This window comes from Talpa occidentalis, unplaced genomic scaffold (genome assembly GCF_014898055.3).
Source record: "Talpa occidentalis isolate TD23 unplaced genomic scaffold, MPIMG_talOcc4v2.1 talOcc4.13, whole genome shotgun sequence".
Lineage (NCBI taxonomy): Eukaryota > Metazoa > Chordata > Mammalia > Eulipotyphla > Talpidae > Talpa > Talpa occidentalis.
In genome coordinates, this window is record NW_023601322.1 from 59,301,587 (window position 1) to 59,323,823 (window position 22,237).

The 22,237-nt window shown below is 51.5% G+C and overlaps 1 protein-coding gene across 1 annotated transcript in view; it reads right to left on the bottom strand.

Moving 5' to 3' along the window:
• Window positions 1-3,559: 3,559 nt before the first annotated feature.
• The window catches only part of ARHGEF37 (Rho guanine nucleotide exchange factor 37), a 72,361-nt gene continuing 53,683 nt past the window's right edge, over window positions 3,560-22,237 (bottom strand). The window contains exons 5-13 of the mRNA XM_037508964.2: window positions 21,278-21,477; window positions 20,088-20,218; window positions 19,324-19,428; window positions 17,553-17,663; window positions 16,673-17,002; window positions 13,628-13,756; window positions 10,916-11,111; window positions 9,025-9,185; window positions 3,560-6,534 (exon numbers count right to left, since the gene is read on the bottom strand). Coding sequence (XP_037364861.1) covers window positions 6,325-6,534; window positions 9,025-9,185; window positions 10,916-11,111; window positions 13,628-13,756; window positions 16,673-17,002; window positions 17,553-17,663; window positions 19,324-19,428; window positions 20,088-20,218; window positions 21,278-21,477 — 1,573 coding nt within the window. The 3' untranslated portion in view covers window positions 3,560-6,324. The remainder of the gene's footprint in view (window positions 6,535-9,024; window positions 9,186-10,915; window positions 11,112-13,627; window positions 13,757-16,672; window positions 17,003-17,552; window positions 17,664-19,323; window positions 19,429-20,087; window positions 20,219-21,277; window positions 21,478-22,237) is intronic.

A 22,237-nucleotide genomic window follows, 5' to 3' on the forward strand; every position in this document is an offset into this window, starting at 1 on the left:
GGCTGAGGGTCTGCTGATGTGCCCCAAGACCCCAGAAGCACAACCAGCAGCTTCTTCCTGGCCAGAAGGCCTACCCCACTTCAGAGATGGGAAATCTCCGAGTCAGACACTAATCTTCTCCCCCTGCCCTCCCCTCACACAGTGGCCTGTGTGTCTCTCTGCGTCTCGGCTCTGGGCTCTGTGGGACAGCCTCATGGGACCAGCACCGGGGGTGGCTCAACTGACTTTCACAGCAACTGAGCCCGGATCTTTCTGCATCTCAAGACACTTCCAAGAACTCCGTGTGGAGAGGACGAGACAGACCTGGTGGTTCCAATCTTCCCTGAAGGGAAATGACCCCAGGACACACTCCCCAGGGATGAGGGGGGAGGCCAGTGGCCAGGAAGCCAAGGGAACATTTGAGGACAGGTATCTCCCAGGGAAGTCTGAAGGGTGGAGCCCCCAGTTCCACTAGTCAGTCCCTCCCTGCACCCCCATTTCCTGAGCAGCCTATTAGCCACTATCCCATCAGAAAGAGAATTACTCTATAGAGTTTGAACAAAGGAATTGAATATAAGGAGGGGGTTGCACGGGTGAAAGTAGATGGAGAAGAGCCCCAGAGATTAACAACAACAAAAGACATCTTATTCCTTAGGCTAGAGGGACTTGGGGAAGAGGCGGCGCTTTCAGCATCCAGCCTCTGGAGCCACCTGACAGAAATGGGAAGCAGAGCCAGCCTGGCTAACAGGACCTGGGATCCTGAGGGAGGGCCTCCAGTAGGAGCGGATCATAGAGAAGATCGGCCCCTTCCTGTGCCTCGGCGCTGTCCCAACCTGCAGCCACTGTTTCTTGAAAGCTCGGTTTCCATGAACCAAACCCAAGGATGCAGAGAGGCAGAGAGGCAGATGGGAACCCAGAGCCAATTCAAAATGTCCTGGAGACTGGGGGCTGCCTGAGACCCCGGTATTAACTGACCAGCAGCAGCTGATGCTCCCAAGCCCCGCTCTAAGGCAGAATCCTCGAGGACAAGGTCCCTCCTCTTTGCTCCCAAACCTGCTGCACTCCAGCGAAGAACTTTAGACCCCAAAGGCTCTGGATGCCCCTGGAAACACCATGAGACGCGGCTCCTGTCGGTAAAGACCCCTGAGCCTACGCCAGAGGAGCTTCCCCAGCAGTACCTGTGTGCCTGATGATTGCTCAATTACCTACCTCGTTAGCACATTTGCCACAGAGGACAGCGGAAAGCCCCGTTGCTGGAGAAAGGAGGGGGGTGCAGAATCAGGGTTGTTTGAGCCCGTGGGCATTGCCTTGGATGGGAAACCGACATGCCCTGAAGCACCAGGGGTGGCAGAGGAGGCAAAGTCCCAGAAATGCCTTTAGAGAGTGACTCTGAGGGAAAGGCTGTGCCCAACCCCAGTCAGGACCTGAGACCAGGGGTTTCATTGACATAGGGGAGGGCCCCGGCCTGGTGACCATCCCTGAGACAAGGGAGACGGGCCCCACACACATTCTCCAAATGTCCTGCCATCCTTCTAAAGTCTTCATAATGAGAACTGTGTTTATTCAGCATTGATGAGCCTGGGCTAAATGATTTTCTATGTGTCTTGTTTACAATTCTCGAAAGACCCTTGTGAAGTAGGTACTATGGGGTGTCCCACTGGCTATGGGGGGGGGTGTCAGAAAATCTAGTAATAGTCTAGTAATAAAATAATCTAGTAAGTAACAAAAGCATGAAAGGATATGGGACTCCCGGGAGACCTGAGGAAGGGAAATGAATGTCTGAGGCAGCAATGAGTGAAGTGAGGATGCGTGAAGGCAACTCACAGGAAACAAAGACAGGATACTAATCTTTTTTCAGAGGAGATTCTCCACCCACACTCAGGCAGAGGATGCAAATAGGGGGCCTGTTGTGATCCACACAATTTCCTCACAGGAGGTTTCACATAAAAAAAAAAAAATAAATGAAAACCCTGGTTCCTGGCTTCTCTTGAAAAGCCAGACTGACACCATTCTGATGTGACCATTATTGGTTAGAGCCAAATAGCTTCCAACTCCTTTAGAATGAGTGTGCACACGAGTCCAAGACAGCCCCACCACTCCCTAATGTCTTTCACTTGGTCTTTCACTCATTTGCGCCTGCTGCCTGGCCCTCTGGCCCTTAGGTTAGAACCCAGGTGCTGCCCAGCTCCCCTCAGCCGGTTGTGGAGCCCTGCTGCCATCTGGTGGTCACGCGCACAGGTTGTCACAGCACAGCAGGGACATCCGGATGTGACGAAAGCCATTCATGCAAATTGTTTCATTTAATCTCTCACCTACCCCATGAAAACAGGAATTGCACCTGTTTTACAGATGACAAAATAGAAAAGGTAAGTTCAGAAATTACCGATAAGAAAACAGATGAGCAAGTTCAGTGAATGAATTGTTCAGGATGCCAGCTCCTCGCTAGGAATGGAAGCTGACTCTTACCCATGTGACCTAGGCTATAGTCGATTCTGCCAAAACAGGGCCTAAGGTGATTCCTCTCACTCTGGAAGTTAGATCCTGGTGGAGGGAGTCACAGGACTCAGATAAACCCGAACTCTACATTGAATACTTTGGGGGTTGATTGGCAGGGACAGGATAGGGTGAGAACCCCCATCTAACTTCCTTATCTGCAGAAACCATGAGAAGTGTACTTGCACTTGCTGACGGCAAAGGAGGCCTTAACCCAGGTGTTCTAAGATCAGGAGCCCTGCGATTTCACATTGCCAGACTGCCCCCAGGCTGCTTTCTCTTTGGTTTTCCCCTGTCCCACTAATCCCATGAGGTGTAGCACCTGCCTCCACCTCTTCCAGGAAACCTCCCTGATCACTACCCCCACACCGTTCCCATTGTCTGAAAACCTATGAGCCTGCTCCATGGCACCCCTTTGGGGCTGACAGCACCCTGCCTTGTGGTTTCAGGTAACTGTAGTCTTTTTCTCCAACTAGCTGGGAGATTCCATGGAAGCAGGGCATCCATGTCCCCACCCCTCTAGGATGTTTGTCTGAGCAGTAAGTATTGAGCATTTATTAGCTGAAGAACATGACAGATGCTTAGGGAGATTCCAGGATGAACCACCCTAAAATAAACCTTTGGGGGTGTCACTCCTCTGCCCTCAGAACCAAACCCAAAGCTTCTTAGTGTGCTGACCTCTGCACCATCTCCCACTGCACCCACATCCCAGCCACAGCCTACGTGCCAGTGCTACAGCACTGCAGTTCCCTGACACCAGATTTTGCTCTGACCTCTGGGCCTTGGCAGGCGCCCTTCCCTCCCCTGCTTCACCTACCTCTATTTACCCATCAGACCTCCTTAGCAGCCACGTCTAAGTCGGGACTGAGTCCCAACTCCAGGGCACCTGCTGTCCCCTCTCCTAACACATTGGATATTGACTTATATATCTCCCCCCACCAGACTGTGGGCTTTGGGAAGGCAGACTCCTAGTCCACCTGTCTGATTTCTTGCTGTATTCCCAGCAGCTAAGGCCAACCCCTAGAGGTACCAGGGGGTGTGGTGGACGCTCATGAAATGAATGACCAGGTAAGAATAAGGTGCCATTTTTATATATGTCAAGTGCCCGTGAACAAATGTGACAAGGGGGCATCTGATTATCCACTGGTTAGATAACACAACATCCAGACATTTTCCTCTTTGAAGCCTTTATTCCCAGCCCTTGACAGAAGTTACTGACCAAGCTAGAGCTCATCACATTAACCAAGAATCCATTCATCTTCCTGCTCACATTGTAACTTTGTCTGCATGTCCAAAACTGGGGTGGAATCCAAAAGGTTAAGAGGCCTCCATCTACTGTGAACCAGTCTTAACTCCTAAAGGTCTTGTTCGGTTCTGAGGCAAATACCTTAGCAAGTTTAACAGCTGACAGTGCAGCAAGGAAAGAAATAAGACACAGTGCACTGGTTCTAGGAATTGGGGATTGGGAGGAGAAGGCACATTACAGAGTCCCCTGGAGAAAATTCAGGCCATTCGCCATCTTCTCAATACGCATTCTCTCAAACTTCAGTGACTTTTATCTCATGCCCTGGTTCACGAGAAACCAGAACCCTTGTGCTACTGAACACGTTCTCATTTTTCCTTTTGAGATAGATTTGGTTCCAAGTATATGAGAACCGAGTGTATCAGTTCCAGGGCATTCCAGTTCTCTCCCTTATGCCTATCAGAACATTCAATTTTGTCCATGTCCTTTTCAATGGCACTTAATAAATATACATTCTGGGAGCTGACAGAACAGGTTGTCCTATTTCAAACAACCTCAAAAGCTGCCGCTACAGAGCTCAGATGAGGCACAGCCTACCTAGCTTACAGCATATGGCTGCTTCTGGCCCTGGGGCCATCTTGTACAGCACTGCGTGTCTAGGACGGAGGTACCGACCCTGCCCACCCTAGGGGCACCTGGGAAGCGTTCCGAGTTCTGAGGCCCAGGCCACAACCCTGACCAAGTGCATCAGAAGCTCTCGATGGGATCCTGGCCTCAGGTGGAAGCTTCCCAGGGAAGAAGCCCTGAGCTTGGGCTCCAGCACACAGTAGGCCCTCAGCATGCACACATGGATTACCTAGTTTATTTCCTGCTCCCCTGGGCTTCCTATTTTTATCCAAAATCTGAGCAGGAAAAGGAAAGGGAAATTAGTCAAGAGCACTTTATAAAGTGAATTGGGGCTGGGAAAGGGATCGTGGGCACTGTTCTCTGGCGTTGTGCAGTCTCCGCACTTTCAGCAGCCCACAGGAGGTAATTTACAGACTGTCTGACACACACTTGCAGTTCTTAAGAGTCAGAGTGCCAGTTATTATAACAGAGATGTTCTTAGAAATAAATCTAAACTGCCACCTGTTTTTACATATACTCTAGCTTGGGTTGGTTCCAAGATTTGTAATCTGTATTAAATGTTATACACTGGATTTTAATTTGCATGAAATGTCTTGCAATTTATCTCAGCCCAAGGTGGAAATCTAGAGGTGACGAGCCAACCATGTTGCACCCAGATCTGTCTCAATCAGTTATTCTTCTTTGAACATGAACTGTTTTTGAGGGATTTAATTTCCTGCTTCTAGAAAAGGAAGACAGAAGGTTCGATCTCACTGAGTTCAAGAGACTGGCTACTAGAATGTGGAATCAAGAAGGATCCCAAGCCAGAGGCTGGGTGCATGGAAAGGGACACCACATCGATTATAGAGTGCCCTGGGCTGGCTGTGGCGTGGTGGCATGCTGCTGTCATTTGCCAGCCTGGGATGGCTGGTGACTGGGCTGTGCTTGAGACGATGTCTAGCACATCCTGTTACCAAGGGCAATTTGCAGTTTGATCGTACTGCATGACATGATGGCCTCCACATCACTGGCCTCATATCATTCTTGTTGCTACCCTGTGATTAGGGCTTTATGGATGGCAACCCGAGGTTAGGGCCTCTGTCTGACATTCCACAACATACTGATGTCATGTCTACTGTTGCCTGCTGGCCCTAGGTGAACTCTTGAAACCACTGGGGGTTCCCCAGGCTCTCCTTCTTCCAGAAACAGGAAGCCCAGCCATTACCCAAGCTCCTCCACCCACCAGGATTTTAATCACCTGCTTCAGAGTCTCCTCTTTAATTTGTGTGTCCCTTTGTCCCCTAGTGGGGAGAACATGGCAACGGTGTACAATCACTGCCAACAGCCTCCTGCACCCTACCTAACACACACCCTCAAAATCCCCTTTCCTGAAACAGCCTCTGGATGTGCCTACACACATTCTAGAACTGTGACAGGCTCACACCCACTCCCAGACACAGCTAGGAGTCTCCTGGAAGCCTCGCCACTGCCCAGACAAGCCCTCCCTCCCCCGCCAGAAAGAGCTCCCAGAGGCTCGCTACCTGAGATAACCCAGCTCCTAGCAGGGAGGGAGAAATTAAAGATGACTGGTCAACCATGGTGTCTCCTGATACAGTAGGTAGGAAGTGAATTGCCCCACTGGGGCAGTTTCAGATTTCTCCAACATCCCTTCCCTGTAGCCACACAACACATAGGGAACAGTTACTGGGGTGACCCACTCCCATGGGAGCCCCGGATGGGGGCACTTGCTGCAGCGAGTCCTGGCCAGTTGCTGGGAGCTACTGCAGGCAGGAAGGCCCTCTTTCTGCAGATGCAGTGAGCGGTTCTGGCCGCGGCCTCTCATGACCACCTACGCCAGGCACGCTACAAGTCCCACCCACCACTCTGGCTGCCTTCTGGGGGCTCTTCACTCCAACCTGACCTGATCTCCCCTTGCAGCCCTGCCAGGTCGCACCCTCTAAGCCTACCCATCCCTTAGCAACACGGGCTCCCAGGAGGGCACCCTAAGAAGGCAGACTCCAGCCCCAAGGAGCTGGACTCGGGGCTCGTGCCAGGAAACCAGAAGGCACGTATCCCCTCTGTCCGTTCACTTCCACGAGGCTCCATTCCGGGTTCCCCTTCTTGTCCTGGGCCTCCAGGACCAGAACCGGCTGGCCCGCCTGCAGACTCACTTCGTGGCTGCTTCTGGCCACAAAGGAGTAAGCTGCCACCACCTGAAACACATGGGGAGTGACACAGAAAGGATCAGGAGGGAAGACGCACCCAACCGGGAAAGGCTGTTCACCCTGTTCCCTTCACCGACTCTGCCCCAGCGCCTAGCAGTCAGCACCTTCCAAGTTCATCACTAGTGCTAAGGACTTTGCTACTTCCACTACCTCCAAGGCCCACGAATGTGGCAGCCTGTTCTAGCACTTTGCCCGTCTTGTGTCTATCATTCTGCTTGATCCTTTTTTTAGATAAGGAAACTGAAATCCAGAGAAGTCAAGGAACTGATTCAAAATCACCCAAGTTGTGAAGCTCGGCCTGTCCAACCCAGAACCGGTGCTCCCAGCCCACTCTGCCGTCTCTCCGAGAATGGGACTCAGCACCTTCCCCGATCTAAGTTATCTCAAGTTTCCCAGCTTGGAGATAGGGGTGGGCAACTTGGTTACTTTTTTAGGGAAAGGCATTGCACTAGAGAACATGTTGGAGGGAGGGCATTTGTTAAGCTGATATTTCATCTCCCTGGGCCTCAGTTTTATTATCTGCGAAACGGAAGTAATGACATTCTCACCTCTGGGTGAATGAAGGAAGGACTGGTATGCAGTAAGGGCTCCATATATGCTGGTTGCCTTAAAATTTTGTGGCTGCTATTACTGTCATAAGGAACAATCGGGAGCGGGGAGAGGGATGTGATGTCCCTACATGATCCCCCTGAGCAGCCCCACAAAGAGGAAGCAGCTGAAGTGTCCAGGCAGATGGACAGCTGAGGGCTCCCCAAGTGAGCCCCTGAGACACTGCTGGGTTCCTGGAGACACTGTCCACGCTGGCTGCAACCAGTGTGACAGCAGCAACCGTATCCCCTTCCCCAGGGGAGCTGGGGTGAGCCCAAGTTGGTCCTTTAGGGGGTCCTTTGCTGATGGGTGGGATGTCCCAAGGTGGCAGCCTGGGGCACTCCCTTCTGTCCAATGCCCCAGGCACTGGGCTGTGAGCCTTCTGGGGGGGTGTGTGTGTGGGGGGGCTGTTACAGGGGTGCCCCAAATCATACTCTCAGCATCCATAGGCATCTCTGTGGCCCTCCACCACCCATTCATGTTCCACTGCTGTCCTGGCCAAAGGCTTCCCTGGCTCTCCCCTAAAAACCTGTCCAAGCCCTGTCTGGGGGCTGTCGCTCACCAACCATCTGTGTTGCTCCCCCATTACGCTGATTGCTGTGAGTGCAGCCTCCACTTACTGAGGTTCACAGTCAGCACAGTCTCTCTTTAAACTATCTCTTCCAATCTTCACAGCCACCCTGCTGAGTCTCTCCCCAGCCCCAGGACTCAGACCCTGCAAAGCCAAACCCTTCACTGCCTTCCCAGTTTGAGATACCTCACAAGCCCACCCGCCTCGCTCACTGCCTTTCTGTTTGAGATACAGGTGACACACTTTTAAAGTGTTCACTTTTAAAGTGTTCACAAAGTTGTGCACCAGCCACCACTACCTATTTCCAGAACATCTTTACACCCCAAAAAGAAAGCTCACACCAGTTAGCAGTCACCCCCCGCCCCCAATTTCCTCTCCTCCAGTGCATTTGCCTATTCCGGCATCTCACATGAAGAGAATGACAGGAAATGTGACCTTTTGAGTCTCGCTACACATAAAGCACATATCAGCACCTGGTTCTTTTTCGTGGCTGAATAATATTCAGTGCTGAGGCTAGATCACGTCTTGTGTATGTTTTCACCAGTTGATGGACACTGGGTTGTTTCTACTTTGGGATTTTTATGAACAGTGCTATGTCTATGCATGTACACGTTTCCTCACTGTTTTTAAGAGGACAGCCGTCGCCTTCGCCAACACCCTGCTGGTCTGGCCATGCTCACCTCTCCAGTGCTCCTCCCCCAAAGCCCCTCCATCTTCCCCAGCCACATTGGCCTCATCAGTCTCTTCATATACCCCAGTTGTCGCTAACACTGGGCCTTGGCATTCGTGGTGCACACTTTCTGGGGAGCTGTTCGCTTTCGCCTCCCAACACACTCCTTTACCCAATGAATTCCTACTCACCCTTCATAGCTGAGAGAAAGTTATCATCCTTCCAGAAAACTATGCCTGAAGCTCTCCCACGCCTAGGGTTCTACAATTATCACTGCTTTAATTTCACATTATTCGTATGATTATTTTATTGTTGTACCCCCCATGATTATAAATGTGAGGGGGCAAGCACCAAGATTTACTGCTATTACTGCTCATCATTACCTCTCTCATCTAGCGCAGTGTCTAGAAATATGGAATGAATGAATCCCACTTGCCCTGCTGATGGGGAGCATGGGGCTCACGCTTTGTGGTCACTGTGGCAGGGGTGGGAAACTCCTTTCTTTGGGTACCAACCCTGGCCACAACCCTGACGTGACTCCGGATCAAGACCCCAGCATCACAGGGTGCGGTTGCTCCAGACAGGAGGAAAATCAACACCCTGGTGCAGGTAGCCACGGAGAGGCAACCCTCCACCCTTCCCAGCTCACCTGGGTCACGGTTGGGACAGAGGAGATGGGGGCTGGGGCAGGCTCTGGTGTTAAACATCGGGGGGAGTTGTTGTGAGACCCCGCCGGCCTGCTGGGCTGCTCTTCCCAGGTGACGACATGGTACAGTTCCAGCTTCCCAGCGGGCACGTACCCTCGATGTCCTACAAGACAACAGAACATCATGTGACTGAGTGACCTTCCCCACCCCATTTAATGTGGAGGAAGTACATGGGTGTGAACACCCCAACAGAGCTTCTCAGCATAAAAGGGGACCTGGGGTCTCCCCGGTGGCGCAGTGGTTGAGCACTGGGTTGCGAAGCTGCCCGTAGCCTCTGCAGCACCAGTTCAATCCCCGGCTGCCAGTGAGGGTCCCACATGGCGTGCAGACCTCTCCTGCCGCACCCGCTGCTCCCCTCAGCAGTGTACTTCGGTCCTTCTGCCTGCTCTGCTCCCCGCTCTGGCTCTGGTGAATTCTCTCACCCTCCCGCGCTTCTGACTGTACCCGGTGCTTGTATAAATAAATAAATAAATCTTAAAAAAGAAAAAAAAAGAGGACCTGAAAAGGTCATCTCAGAACTTCACAAGCCACCCCCCTCGCTCACTGTTCTAGCCTCAGCTTGCATGCCTGCAGTGACAGGATGCTCATTCCCTACTACTCCATTGTGGACAGATCTGGCAGAGTTAAAAAGTGCTTCCTTGGGACTGCATGGAAACCTCTTTCCCGGTGCTGGCACACTGATCTCCCTGCTCCAGCGGTGGCCCAGAGCTAGGTTGCTTCTCCCTGGAGACAGCCCTTTCCAGAAGGCCCACACTGCTCTTCTTTAGCCCACCGTCCCCGGCTGTTTCTTGAGCAGTGACTACTGCCAACGCTCTTCCAGCCACCCCCTTTACAAATGGCCATCGCTTCCTGAGAGCTTGCCAGGCATCAGAACCGATATTTGATTTTCCAGGCTTCACAGAACTCTGGAGGTCAGCGCCATCGGGTCCATTTGAGGGCCGAGCCAGCGAAACTCAGAGAGGCTGTATGGCTTCTCCGTGGTCATGGGGTCAGTAAGTGGCAGAGTTGGGGTTCTGACCCAATCCCTTGGCCCCAGGGGTCTAGCTTTAATCCCCATTCAACTGTTTTCCTCGGAGTCATAAAACTGACATTTTGCGGTCTGTCAGATTTGTGCCTTTTTCTTAATTTTTTAATCAACTCACTTTTAAAAACTTAGTCTTGTAGTATACAGTAATATGAATAAAATCAAGGGTTTATGTACTAGTTATATGTTCCTCCTAATATATATCAAGGTGCTTAATTATAATAAACTGTCAGGGGAGGGGAATCTGGTCCTAGATCTCTCCCCAACAGCCCTGTGTAATCTCATTTTGTGGGTTATACGCCCCTTTTTGGAAGATACTCTATAGGGCTATTTTCTCTAGGAATGTGAGACCATTTGCCTCCTGCCTGGTTATAATGGGGCACCCAGACCTGAGAAGCTCCCCCAAAGGGTGTGACCAGTGCAGGGAGAGCCAGAGGGTCACCTCCCTTACTCTGCACATCAGAAGTCCGTCACAAGGCCGAGATTCAAGCATCTCCAGCTCTCAGGGTGAAGTTGAAATTTTCTCCCTCTATCTCTGCTCACAATGGTCTGTGAGGGCTTTGAGGCAGGGTCCTGGCCTTTCCTGCATCGTACCTGACACACAGTAGGTGCGTGATAACAACTCCCCTTTTTGGCATTGAATATACCATGCAAGGCCGGCTGCGCCTCAAGCCCTGCGTTTTCACCTGTGTTCATTCCCATCCTGCTTGGCATGGTCGGACCAGCCCACACCATTGCCTAGGTCTCCCCACAGGCTTCTGGGGGATGGTTTCCCCAGTAGGAGGGGAAAGGCCTCAGAGTCCACATACCTCCAGTGTCCACCAGCCAGCGGCTGCTGTTGCCTTTGGTGTCCTTGTTTTGAAGAAGGGCCACGATTTGTCCCCGCAGCAGTGTCAGGTCCATGGGCCCACCACCGCTGAAGTTACTTGTCACCCGGTACAGCTTCCCAGGACCATACCTGCTCAGGAGAGCCTGCACCTGGCGTTCAGCTCCGGGCAGGAGAGGCTGGGGGAGAAGGGACAGCGACAGACACAGGGGTCCGAGTTAGCATGAGAGCCAGTGTTCCCGGGCCAGTCCCACCTTGGTTGCTGCTGCATGCATCCCGGCCAGGGCAACAGTCACCTCCTAACAGATGGCTGGGCCAGATGAGAGCCACGTTTCTAAGAGTCCAAAGTCATCTCAGAAGAAACCTCTAGTTGAACCTTTAAAAATCCTTCCAGGTCTGAACTTTTGAGATTCTCTAAAATTCTAATTCAACTTCTGAAATGTCGCAGTTACAGAGCCCCACCATCAGGTCCTAAATTCTATTCATAATGTCAAACTAAGCTACCCCCCAGGAAAGTGCCTGGCGCAGGTCTCCCAGCCATTTAGAGTGAGCCTCCTGTGGACACCAGACCTCCCTCCCCATCCCATCAGCAGCCAGCACAGGGCCAGCATGCATGGGGGCAACACCCTGATCCTATCACAAGTATGTACTGAGCATCTACTCCTCACAAGGCTCAGGTAGACTCATCAGTGGTGCAGCAGACACAGGACACAGTTTTGCCCTGATGTCATTTAGCCAGGGAGAATGACTTGGTGGCACTTTCACCTCATCTAAAACTTTTCCGGTACTGCCTGTTTTTCCATTCACCACTTCTAGCAGCAGTATCAACAAGAGGACCCAGAGGGGAATGTCTCCTTTTTACAAAACCAGGAAGAAACTGAAAATGTTAAATACAGATTAACTATATAATCTACCTACCTACCTACATCCCTACATCTGTCTACATAATATCTATCTTCAGCGTATTCTACAGGGTCATTTCTGGAAGGGAAAGTGCTGGGAGTAGGGAAGGGGCAGTTGTGCAGGGACTCTACTGACCACCTACTCTAACGGCATCACCGGATCACAATCAAGGGCCAGAAGAGTCTGATATTTCCAAGGCCCTTGAAGAGACGTGTAGAGACAAGGTAGATGAAGAAAGGTGACGTTAATGTGAGTGTATGGGCCAGTGGTGTGGCCAACATCTGCCTCCTCCCCCAAGCCCAGCAGCCCCCGCCTGTGTGAGAAGAGCACGCCGGAGGGGCCGGGAGGCATGTGACGGTATCTAGGACTGCTCCTGTTCTGGGGGCCACCTCACATCTAGAAATCCTGTTCCAACAGTGGAACAAGTCAGGAATTTATAGGGAGGATGTGTGGGGGTGTGGAGAGGTGGGAAGGGAGAAGCGGGGAAGGGAAGGATCTCTTCCTACCAGTTAGCGACACACCCTGCGGCCATGGGGTTTCCATTAGTCTCTTCTTTTTGTTTTTCCTGGTCTTCTCACTTTTCTATAAGCAGCGTGGATTGCTTTTCTAATAAGAAAAGTGTTACTTGATTTTAAGTAGGAAACCAACCACTGGAGTGGCTGTTCTGTTCTTCATTTTCTGCACCCCAAGTGGCAGGGCCCATGCCATAGTACCAGGGGACCTCTGCCGAGCAGTCTCAGCATGAACAGGTGGTGGGGACAGTCGCCTTGGCACGGACGTGCATCTCCGATGGTCCTTGTCACTCTGGCCAAGTGGGGAGCCACCTGTCTGCAGCTCTGTGTCTTTCATTCCTTCGCTGGGTCTCTGGGCCCTTCCCTCTTGGAGGCTCGGGGGCAGCTCCTGACCCTCACGTTACATCTCTCAGGTGAATGAACAGTTTCCAGTCTCATCAAGCCCAGGCTCCATCCTCCTGTGGGTGTCCCTTCTCACTAGACCCCCTTCAGCTACTCTTTTTTTAAAGATTTATTTATGCACCTGGGGTACAGGCCAGAGGTGTGGGGTGTGAGAGGATTCACCAGAGACAGAGTGGGAAACAGAACAGGCAGATTGACTGAAATACACTGCTGAGGGGAGCAGCGGGCGAGACAGGTGAGGTCTGCCGCACCATGTGGGTAGCTCCCTAGTCAGCTGGGGATGGAACTCATGCTGCAGAGGCTGCGGATAACTTCACAGTGCTGTGCTTAACCCCTTGCACCACCAGGAAGGCCCTCTTCAGCTACTTCTAAAACACATCCTTCCTGGAGAGACTCTCCATGTGGAGCCTTTGGCCAAAAGCATGGTAAACCATAATGCAGCCGGAATACTGTTTTTTGCAATTTAAAAATTCCATTGCAAAACAAAAATTTAGATGCCTTTTCATTCATCTTGAATGCTGGGGTTTGATGTAGTTTTTTAGACAAGATTGTGCTTTAACAAGGAGAGATTCTGGTGAAAAACTTGAAGTTTTACGCGTTCTGATGTTAATGCCAACTTCCCATTATGATGGTGACTCTCACTGCCCGTGGGAATGTTGGGTTTTCTTACTCTGGACCCAAAATTTTGTTCTGCTTTTATGTGTACTGATCCAACATACACCCAAAGGGCAGGGGTGTATATGGGTGCACACCCTACCTGACCTCACCCCAGCTCAGAGAGAGAAGGGGGAGGGAGAGGAAACACAGGAAAAGCAAGGGCAATAGGGGCAGGGTCATTCTACCAGCAGTGAGTCTCCAGAGGAAGGAGGGACACTTACTTGTACGGTGGGAGGCGGCAGCACTTTCTCGAAGTTCTCTTGAAAGAAGCGAAGCTGGTTACTGTTGTGACTTAGTGCTTCCTCCAGCAGTTTCCCGAAGGCTGGCTCAGAGACTTGGTGGTGGGGCAGCTAGGGGGAGACAGGCATATCATCAGAGCCTTAGACGGAGAGACCGGGCAGCCTACACTCTAGGCCCTGATGTGTCTACATGGTACTTCTTATCTTAGTCAGCGTGGTTTTGGCTGCGCCTGCTTTCCTTAATGCGAGCGTCGTCTCTCTCTCTCTTTTTTTTTTTTTTTTTAAAGATTTATTTATTTATTTATACAAGCACCGGGTACAGTCAGAAGTGCGGGAGGGTGAGAGAATTCACCAGAGCCAGAGCGGGGAGCAGAGCAGGCAGAAGGACCGAAGTATACTGCTGAGGGGAGCAGCGGGCGGCAGGAGAGGTCTGCGCGCCATGTGGGACCCTCCTCCGGTGGCCGGGGAGCAGCCGGGGATCGAACCGGTGCTGCAGAGGCCACGGGCAGCTTCGCAACCCAGCACTCAACCGCTGCGCACCGGGGAAGCCCAATGCGAGCGTCTCTTGATGGGTCCAGCAGCATGGCCCAGTCTGGGCCTCTAGCTAAGGTCAGGAACAGTTAGCACCCCTTCCTTCTATCTGCCATTATGGTCCCAGGATAGGACAACAGGTTAAGCAAAGTCACTGAGAACCCTCCCGTCAGACATGAAAGCTGACAACTGAAGAGCCGCCCTCTCTTGGGATCTGGGACGCAAAGTTACCCCCTGCAGCTACTGGTAGCCACCTCTCCCAGGTGCAGAAAAAAGCCTGCCAGAGAGGGAAGCAGCTCAGAGGTGGAGTGAAAGTCAGAGTGCTGGCAACTTTATCTGTGCTGCGTGCAGCTGAGCTGAGGACTGATCCCTCTCCTGAGACCTTGACCCTGTAAGGCATCACCCACTTTCTCATCAGACAACCCCAGGAGTAACAGAGACGTCTTCTCTGCTTGTCACCAAACTCACACTCTTGTTCTGACTTAGAGCTGCGCTCCTGCCCCCAATCTGCAGGCAGTGCAGCGAATGGACCGTGGGCACAGACAAGAAGCTGCCAGGGATCACATAACATTCTATGTTAAAGCACCAATGAAGAAATGCTCTTTCTGCTCTTATCAACTTGACCTCCCTACTACTAGCATCTTGTAACACTCCCCAGTCCTGGACATTCCAACCTTAATACTGGGATGTGGGGGGGGGGGCGGCGGGGGGGGGGGGCTGCAGCTTCAGAGAAAACAAGAGGGTTGGAGAAGGAAGAAATCCTCTAATCAGGTGTACCCCTCTGCCTTCAGGAAAGAGAAATGCTTCTTTTTGCAGATGGCTCAGGCCTAACTCAATTCAAAGAGTGTCTGAGATATAGTGCACTAGATGCTATAAAGGCCAAAGAGAAGAAGAGCCCACAGTTCCAGCCCCCCTCAATGAGGAGACGCACCCATCACCCGGCAGCAGGCAGGCCGTGCTGTGTGCTGAGCACAAGCTTGTGCCGAGGGCTGCTGGAGCCAGAGGCTGGAGATGGATACTCCCTCCAGGGGAGGGGATGCTGGGACCTGCTCATCTGTCATATCTGGGGAGCTCCTACCATATGCCAGAAGCTGTGAAAGATATGAAGGACAGTGGGGAAAGACACTCCACATATAGGAGGTGGTCTGTGCAAGGGGACGGTGGCCACGGGCCTCCAGAGGGACCAGGTGCTGCAAAGGTGGTGGGCATGGAGAACAAATTTGAAAGGAATGTTCATGGCACAAACAGGAAGGGGACGCTGAGCTTGAGACAACACGGGGTATGAGGAGCACTGGCTGCTCCTGAGGCTGGCCCCACCGACCGTTCAGCTCCGAAGTTGACATCAGAGAGAGCTCTCTGGATTCTTTCCTCTATCAACTCCAATCTTCAAAATTCCCAAATCAAAGTCCACACTTGGAGGTTCATCCAAACCTTTCTGCACCCTATTTAAGTTTCCAGCAGACAGCGCCTCGTGCTGCTGCCAGGCACTGCGATGGAAGCCCAGCCTCTGGGGCTCAACTGGTGGGTGCAAATCCTCATCAGCTGTACGGCCCTGGGCAAGCCGCTTAACCTCTCAGGCTTTGGCCTCCTTTTGAATGAGGGATGATAACAATACCTCCTCTGGAGGGTTGTTGTGAGGATTAAGGGAGATAGCTAAGGCAGGTGCTCCAAACAGGTACACAGTAAGTGCTGGTGGCAGAGTTAGTGGAGGCAGCAGGAGCAGCAGGAACGCCAGCTTGAGGTTGCACAGCAGGGACCTACCCTGGTCACCAGCTTCTGACGCACTGGCCCCAGGGCCTGCCATTCCCCTGTGTACAGGCAACTAATAAATAATGGCACCCAACCTGATAAAGGGACTATCCAGACTGAGTGAGGAGGCCATCAGGGGCTGCAGCGCCTGCACATCTCCCACCCTGGCCCTGACGACAATCACACACATGTCACCCCCTTGAAACTGGCATCCTGACACCTGGAATCTGGGGAGTTCTGAGAAACAGCACCGGGCTTCGAAAAAGACAATATGCTACTGCACTAACGTGCAGCCATCCCTTCTATTTGAATGTTTTCTCCCTCTAGTGAATTGTATTATTTTCCCTGTAGGAGGCAGCCCTGCCTACATAGGCTCTGTATTTTAGCCCCACATAGGAGCACTTGCCAAATTGCAGTCTTCCTAAAAACCCCAAATAAAGCTTTATTTTCACTTACAGACTGAACTCTGGCACATTGTGGAATTATTTCTAAACCAGTAGCATGTCTTTTGCTTTGGGGTCCCAGGGCCCACAGACCCAGGTCTTGCTTCCATGGTCTGACTCCATTCACGGAGGGAGAACAGGTAAGAGAGAGATCCAGAATGTCACCACAGCCTCCTCCCATGCACCTCTAATCTGTTGGGAAGGTTCAACCTTACTCCCTTCCAGTCCTGCCAATAGTTGGCTGAAGGGGCTGTGAGGCCTTGCCTGGCTCTTCCCCCAGTGGCACCCAGCCCAGAGGTCTTACCTGGGCCATGCCGCCCTCTGCCCTCTGCAGGACTTGCTTTGCGAGGTCCCTCTGCAGGGCCATGAACGTGCGCAGGATCTGGCCCAGCCACTGCATGGTCAGCTGGTTAAACTGCGGGAGCTCGGCCACCAGCAGGGAGTTCAGTGCCTGGTACGTGTGCCGGGCCTGTTCTTCCTCGTAGGTCATGCTGCCCACTTCCAACAGCTTCTCTTCCACCCGCTCATAGTCCAGCAGTTTGTCCAGGCGCTTCTTGATCAGGTTCTGGGGGCCGGTCAGAGATTTGGCCATGTCGCAGAGCGGCTGCCATACCAGGCCTTCCAGGCGTTGCTTCTGTGGGCAGAGGTGAGCTTGGGAGTCAGGGGAGAAGGTGACAGAGGGAAGGTACTGGGAAAAGGGACTTTGGAGGCAGGGAGAATGCCTGGCACAAAATATGTATTCAATATATCTCACTTCTTAATGCCATTTCTGTACACAAAACTTGACAAAGATATTGTCTACAGTGGTGGCAAGCACTTTGGGGTTCAGATCCCAGCTTGCCATTTCATTGACCATGTGAATAACCAGGGAGGTCACCCCCTCTGAGCCACCTGCTCTCTTCTGCAGAATGGAGCTATTAATAGGACCTACTCCGTAAGCTGTGTTGTGAGGATTAAATGAGGTGAAGAATATAAAGGGCTTAGCGCAGCGCCTGGCAGATAGTAAGCTCAATAAATGTTCGCTGGGCTATTTTTATCAGTAAAACGCACTAATAATAATCTGTCCTGCTGACTACTAGGGCGGCTAGAGACGTGGCAGTTGTGCGAAGTCCTGACTTCTAAATATTATTACAGGCTCTGCCCCCTGCCTAACAAGGAAAGGAGGAAAGAGAAGCTCCACTCACAAACTCTGGGAAGGCCTGCAGCTGAAGGTCCCCGGCCAGGCTGCAGTACTGCACCACAGGGCCGCCGGGGATGTCCAGGTCGTAGTCTTGCGGCCGGAAGCAGAGGAAGGCCTGCACGGGGCAAATGGGAGACAGATACTCGTGGCCTGTGGTGACCATCTTGTACCTGAATTTCCCTCTGCCATGCCCCAAAGAGGTCCAGACTGTCTGCTCACCCCTGTGACAGGAAGCACACGGGCTGTTCTATCCTTGCACAACTTGGGTGATTAGACGTTTCTTCCTCAGATGGAGCCACCAACTCCCCATTCTGGCACTTCTTGAACCTCATACATCTACAGTCACCTTTGTGACTATTTTTGCCAGGTCCATATTCTACGTGTTCTATTAATACTTTTCTTTAGATCTACTAACTGTTTCTATTTAATATATTAAACACACACACACACCCTTATGATGCTACCATAAAGGGAAAGACAGCAACAATTGCTAAAAATAGGCACCTCAGATCCATTGCTATAAAAGCATTGTTAATGAGCTCTGTCTAGATGTCCCTGGCTGCTGAAGGCTTCATTGGCCCATGGTAAAGGCATGCCAGAAAAAGAGGCTCTTCCTAGACTCGGGGGATTATGAGCGGAAGCCACTTTCTTGTCATGTCCGTGTACCTGTGTAACTCCTGAGTCTAGGGAAACACAGCCTAGTGCTTCCCAACAGCCCTCTCACCCTGCCAAGTGGCATCTCTCCCCTGTGCCTCTGGCTTCTGTCTCCCAAGGCCCCTCCATTCTTCCTCAAGTCAAGGCTCTCTGTGCTGTTCCAGTCTGCCCACTGGGGGGTGCAGGATGAGCAGGAAGCAGCAGGGGAATCAGTCCTGTAGAAGAGTCTGAACTCCTTTACCCACTTTAGCTAACGCCACCCCAAATCCCATTATCCAAGAGCCCGTTACAGTCTGGCCCAGCTGGTGTGCACAAATAGATGTGACTGAGAAGAAAACCACATAAAAGGGACAGCGTGGAAGGAATGAGTCAGCACCGATGACAAGAATGGAGCGGGAGCTGGCACAGGCCAAGTGACGGGCTCGGTGGGAATGTAAGCTGGTGTTCCCGGGGGCTGAACTCACTTGGTAGAAATACATTTTCTTGGGTCTGGTAGCATTTAAATGCTGATTTAATTAGTTGCTCACATGGACACGTCATGAGATTTCACCTAAAAAAGTCTGAATTTCACGATTTTTTTTTGCTTCAAGTCAGAAGAACTGGCTATTTTGGGTCCCATTTCCACGCGGTAACTAGAGTGGTGGCAAGCACTTTGGGGTTCAGATCCCAGCTTGCTAGTTCATTGACGGCCAAGAAATAGCCGTCCCTTTAAATTTTTTCATTCATTTGTTCATTCCATAGTTCAAATTCCAAGCATTATTATATATTTAACTCTAATGAAGCATCTCATAAACAACCTGCCAAGCCTTGCACATCTGTACATTTCATTGGGTAGTATTATCCACCTGGCCCAAGTTCGGCACCCCTGCTAGGTCTGCTGGCTGGCAGGGGCCCTCTGGAGGGAATTTTGACCCTCACCCCTGCAAGAGCTCAGAAGCTGCCCCAGACAGCCTGTGGGCTGAGGGTGCTTGCCCATGGGCCTTCTGGCTTGCAGCCAGTGACTGGATGACCTCTTTCCTTAGGTCCCCACAGTCACTGCCTTTGCTGGCAGGCAGATGGCCCCCACTTGCCTCCCGCCCAGGAAATCCCGCCCTGCCCTCTGTGCACAGCAGGCACTTCACCTCCAGGTTATCCAGATAAACAGCCACATTGTTCTTCAGCTCTGTCACACACAGCGACACCCAGTGGAACCTCTCTTCCAAGTCATCAAATTCCTTGTCTTCCGTCTGAGAGTAAAGTTCATGCTTGTGAGGGCCAAGAACAGCCACATGGGGGCAGTGTCTATCCCATGTGCACCCAATACTCCCCCAGGACTCTTCCCAGGGACCCGCCATCAGAGCCAGTTCCTCCTGCCCCAAAGCTAAGTGGGACTGTTGGAAGCAGTGAGTGCAGCTTAGTGGTTTTGTGTTTGGACCACAGAACCAGAGCCAGGAACGTGAGCCCTGGGTTACTTGCTTCCTGCTGTGTAACCCTGGGCAAGTGTTTTGTTTTGAGCTTTGTTTTTTCATCTGCAAAATGGAGAGAATAAGAACACCTACTTCATTTTGTAGCTCAAATAATGCTAGGCCCAGAGTAAGTACTCAGTCAACCTGAGCTACAAGCAGCTATTCGAGGCTGGTTCCTTGCCTGGACCCATAGCTTAGCTCTCCTATCTCCAGAGAAAGAAAAGCACAAGCAGCAGTGGAGAGAGCCCTACCTTGAGACTCCCAATTTAGGGAGGACACGCCAGTACTGCTCTTCCTGTCTATGCAATGCTGGGAAGTCTCTTCACTCCCTTGGCCTCTGGTTCCTCATATCCAAGGGACTCTAAGACCCTTTCCCCACCCACTGCACAGTCTTGCCCTTGGGATGTTTGGATGTGACCATTCCTTCCACCCATGCTTACCCTGGGCACAAGCCCGGCCTCCTGCTTCAGCAGCTGGCTTAGCCGCGTGGTCTTCTTGGAGAGGGTGTGCGTGTTGATTCGGGCTAGCCGCTCCCGTAGGGTCAGCTGCTCCACCTTGTTGTACTTGGAGGCTGCAACCACAGAGGAGAGGGAGGACAGGGATGGTTGGCTGACCCAGGAAAGCAAAGTGTCCCTGGCATGCCTTGAAGCCTTTCTCAAACACCAGAGATACATCCATCAGCATGACTAGGCTTGAAGGCAGGGCACAAGACTCAGGTGTGAACCTGGCTCAAGAGCTGTCTGTATGCTTGACTTTGGCAAGTTACCACTTCGTAGGCCTGTTTCCTCAGCAGAGGTGATTCATCTGAGGTCCCTCAGCCAGTGTTAGCCAAAACCACACGTTCCCACTCTGATTGGCAGAGCTCTAGACTTTCTGATTGGCAGCCTGGCCCCAGGCCTGAGTGAAAGGTAGCTCCCTCTCTACAAGCTCCATGACTTGGAGCAAATGACCAAGGTCTCATTCTACCTTTTTGTTTCAACAACTTGAGAGGCAAGATTCCCTGTCCCCTCCCTGGTATGGGAACAGCTCTTGGCCTCCTCAGTATGCATGTCTTCCACAGTACGGAAGCCATGTGGTTTTGGTGGACTCTATTTCACTATGGTTAAGGGGTGGGGGCTGACTGATATAAACCAATCCATAGAATCCCTCTCCTTTGGCCACAGTGATTGGTTCAATGCATAATCCTGGCCTAAACCAATCAGATCAGGATATTCCCCTAACTATGGTGATTGGTTCAAGGTGAGCACATGATTGAAGTGGGTCTTACCAGGATGAGGCTTAGATTTCAAATTGAAAATTCAATTTGACTTTTACAGCTAAGGGGAGGAAGGTCCTGTTTTACCTTGGAGAATGTGGCATACAGAAGTGAGTCTTGGGACAGCAATAGCTATTCACTATTTGGAGGGAGCCCAGGTTGAAGATGAAGCTGACATACAATAAAGATCATAGCATGAAGAACAATAGGGAACTGGTGCCGGTACCCTGAACAAACCCTACCTGAAGCCCATATTACCCACGAATGTGTGGTTCTATGAGCCAATACGGTCCCTTTACTGGTGAAGCCAGTAAAGATTTTCATAACTGGAAGAATTCACACTGTTGTGGGCCCTAAGTGCCCCCAAGTCCTTACCCACTTCCTTGCGCCTCTTGTATTCATTGATGTTGGCGTTCACGTCCTGGAGGGCAGAGGTAGCCCTCTGAAGGACAGGGTAGGCACTGGCATCAGGGAGTGTGTTCTCCAGGATTTTCTGCAGCAGTAATGGGTACTTGGTAATCCTCTGCAGAGGGATTACCAGTAAGAAACTGAGGCCTGAGGGTCCCGCATGTGGCCTGAGGGAGAAGGCTGGTGTTAGGTAGGTAGAGCCCACCCTCTGGGGGCCAGGGGGCCTGGGCTCTGGTGTCAGCTCTGCTACTTAACTCACTGTAATCTCAGGCAAATGACCTTCCTTCTGTGGCCTTCAGTTTCCTCATCTGTAACTTGTGTGGTCTAGAGGTTAGATGGGCATTGCTATTTCCCACTCTACCCACTTTAGGGCATTAGTTGGCCCTCTGTACCAAGCCAATGGTCTGTTCTTTGCCCTTGGCTTGCTTGGTCTACAGCAACAGACAAAGCTGACCACTCCCTCTTTCTAGAAACACTTTCTTCTTCTGACCCCAGAGATGCCCTTCTTCCTACTTCTCATAATCTATAGGCCTCCTTTGCTGGGCCTATGAGGGTTTCAAACCTCCAGTGCCAGAATGCTGGGCGCCTCCTTTCCTCCCTTTCCACTCACTCTCTTATCGACCTCATTCAGTCCTGTTGCTTTAAGCCCACCCACACCCAGATGTCCACTCCCCGTTTCTGTCTGGGCCTCCAGGCTCAACTGCTTCGACATCTCCGCTCGGCTGGCCAAGCACAACTCCACAGCGAGGGCATCCAATTATATTTCACTTTATAAAATGATTCTGTCCCCTTAGGAAAGGAAAGCTTCTAAAATCACAGGAACTTAATGTTTAGAGATGTATTTAAGGACATAAGGGTAAAATATCATATCTTCATTCCCTTCAAATAGTTTAGCATAAAAATAGATAAAGCAAAAACAGCGAAACA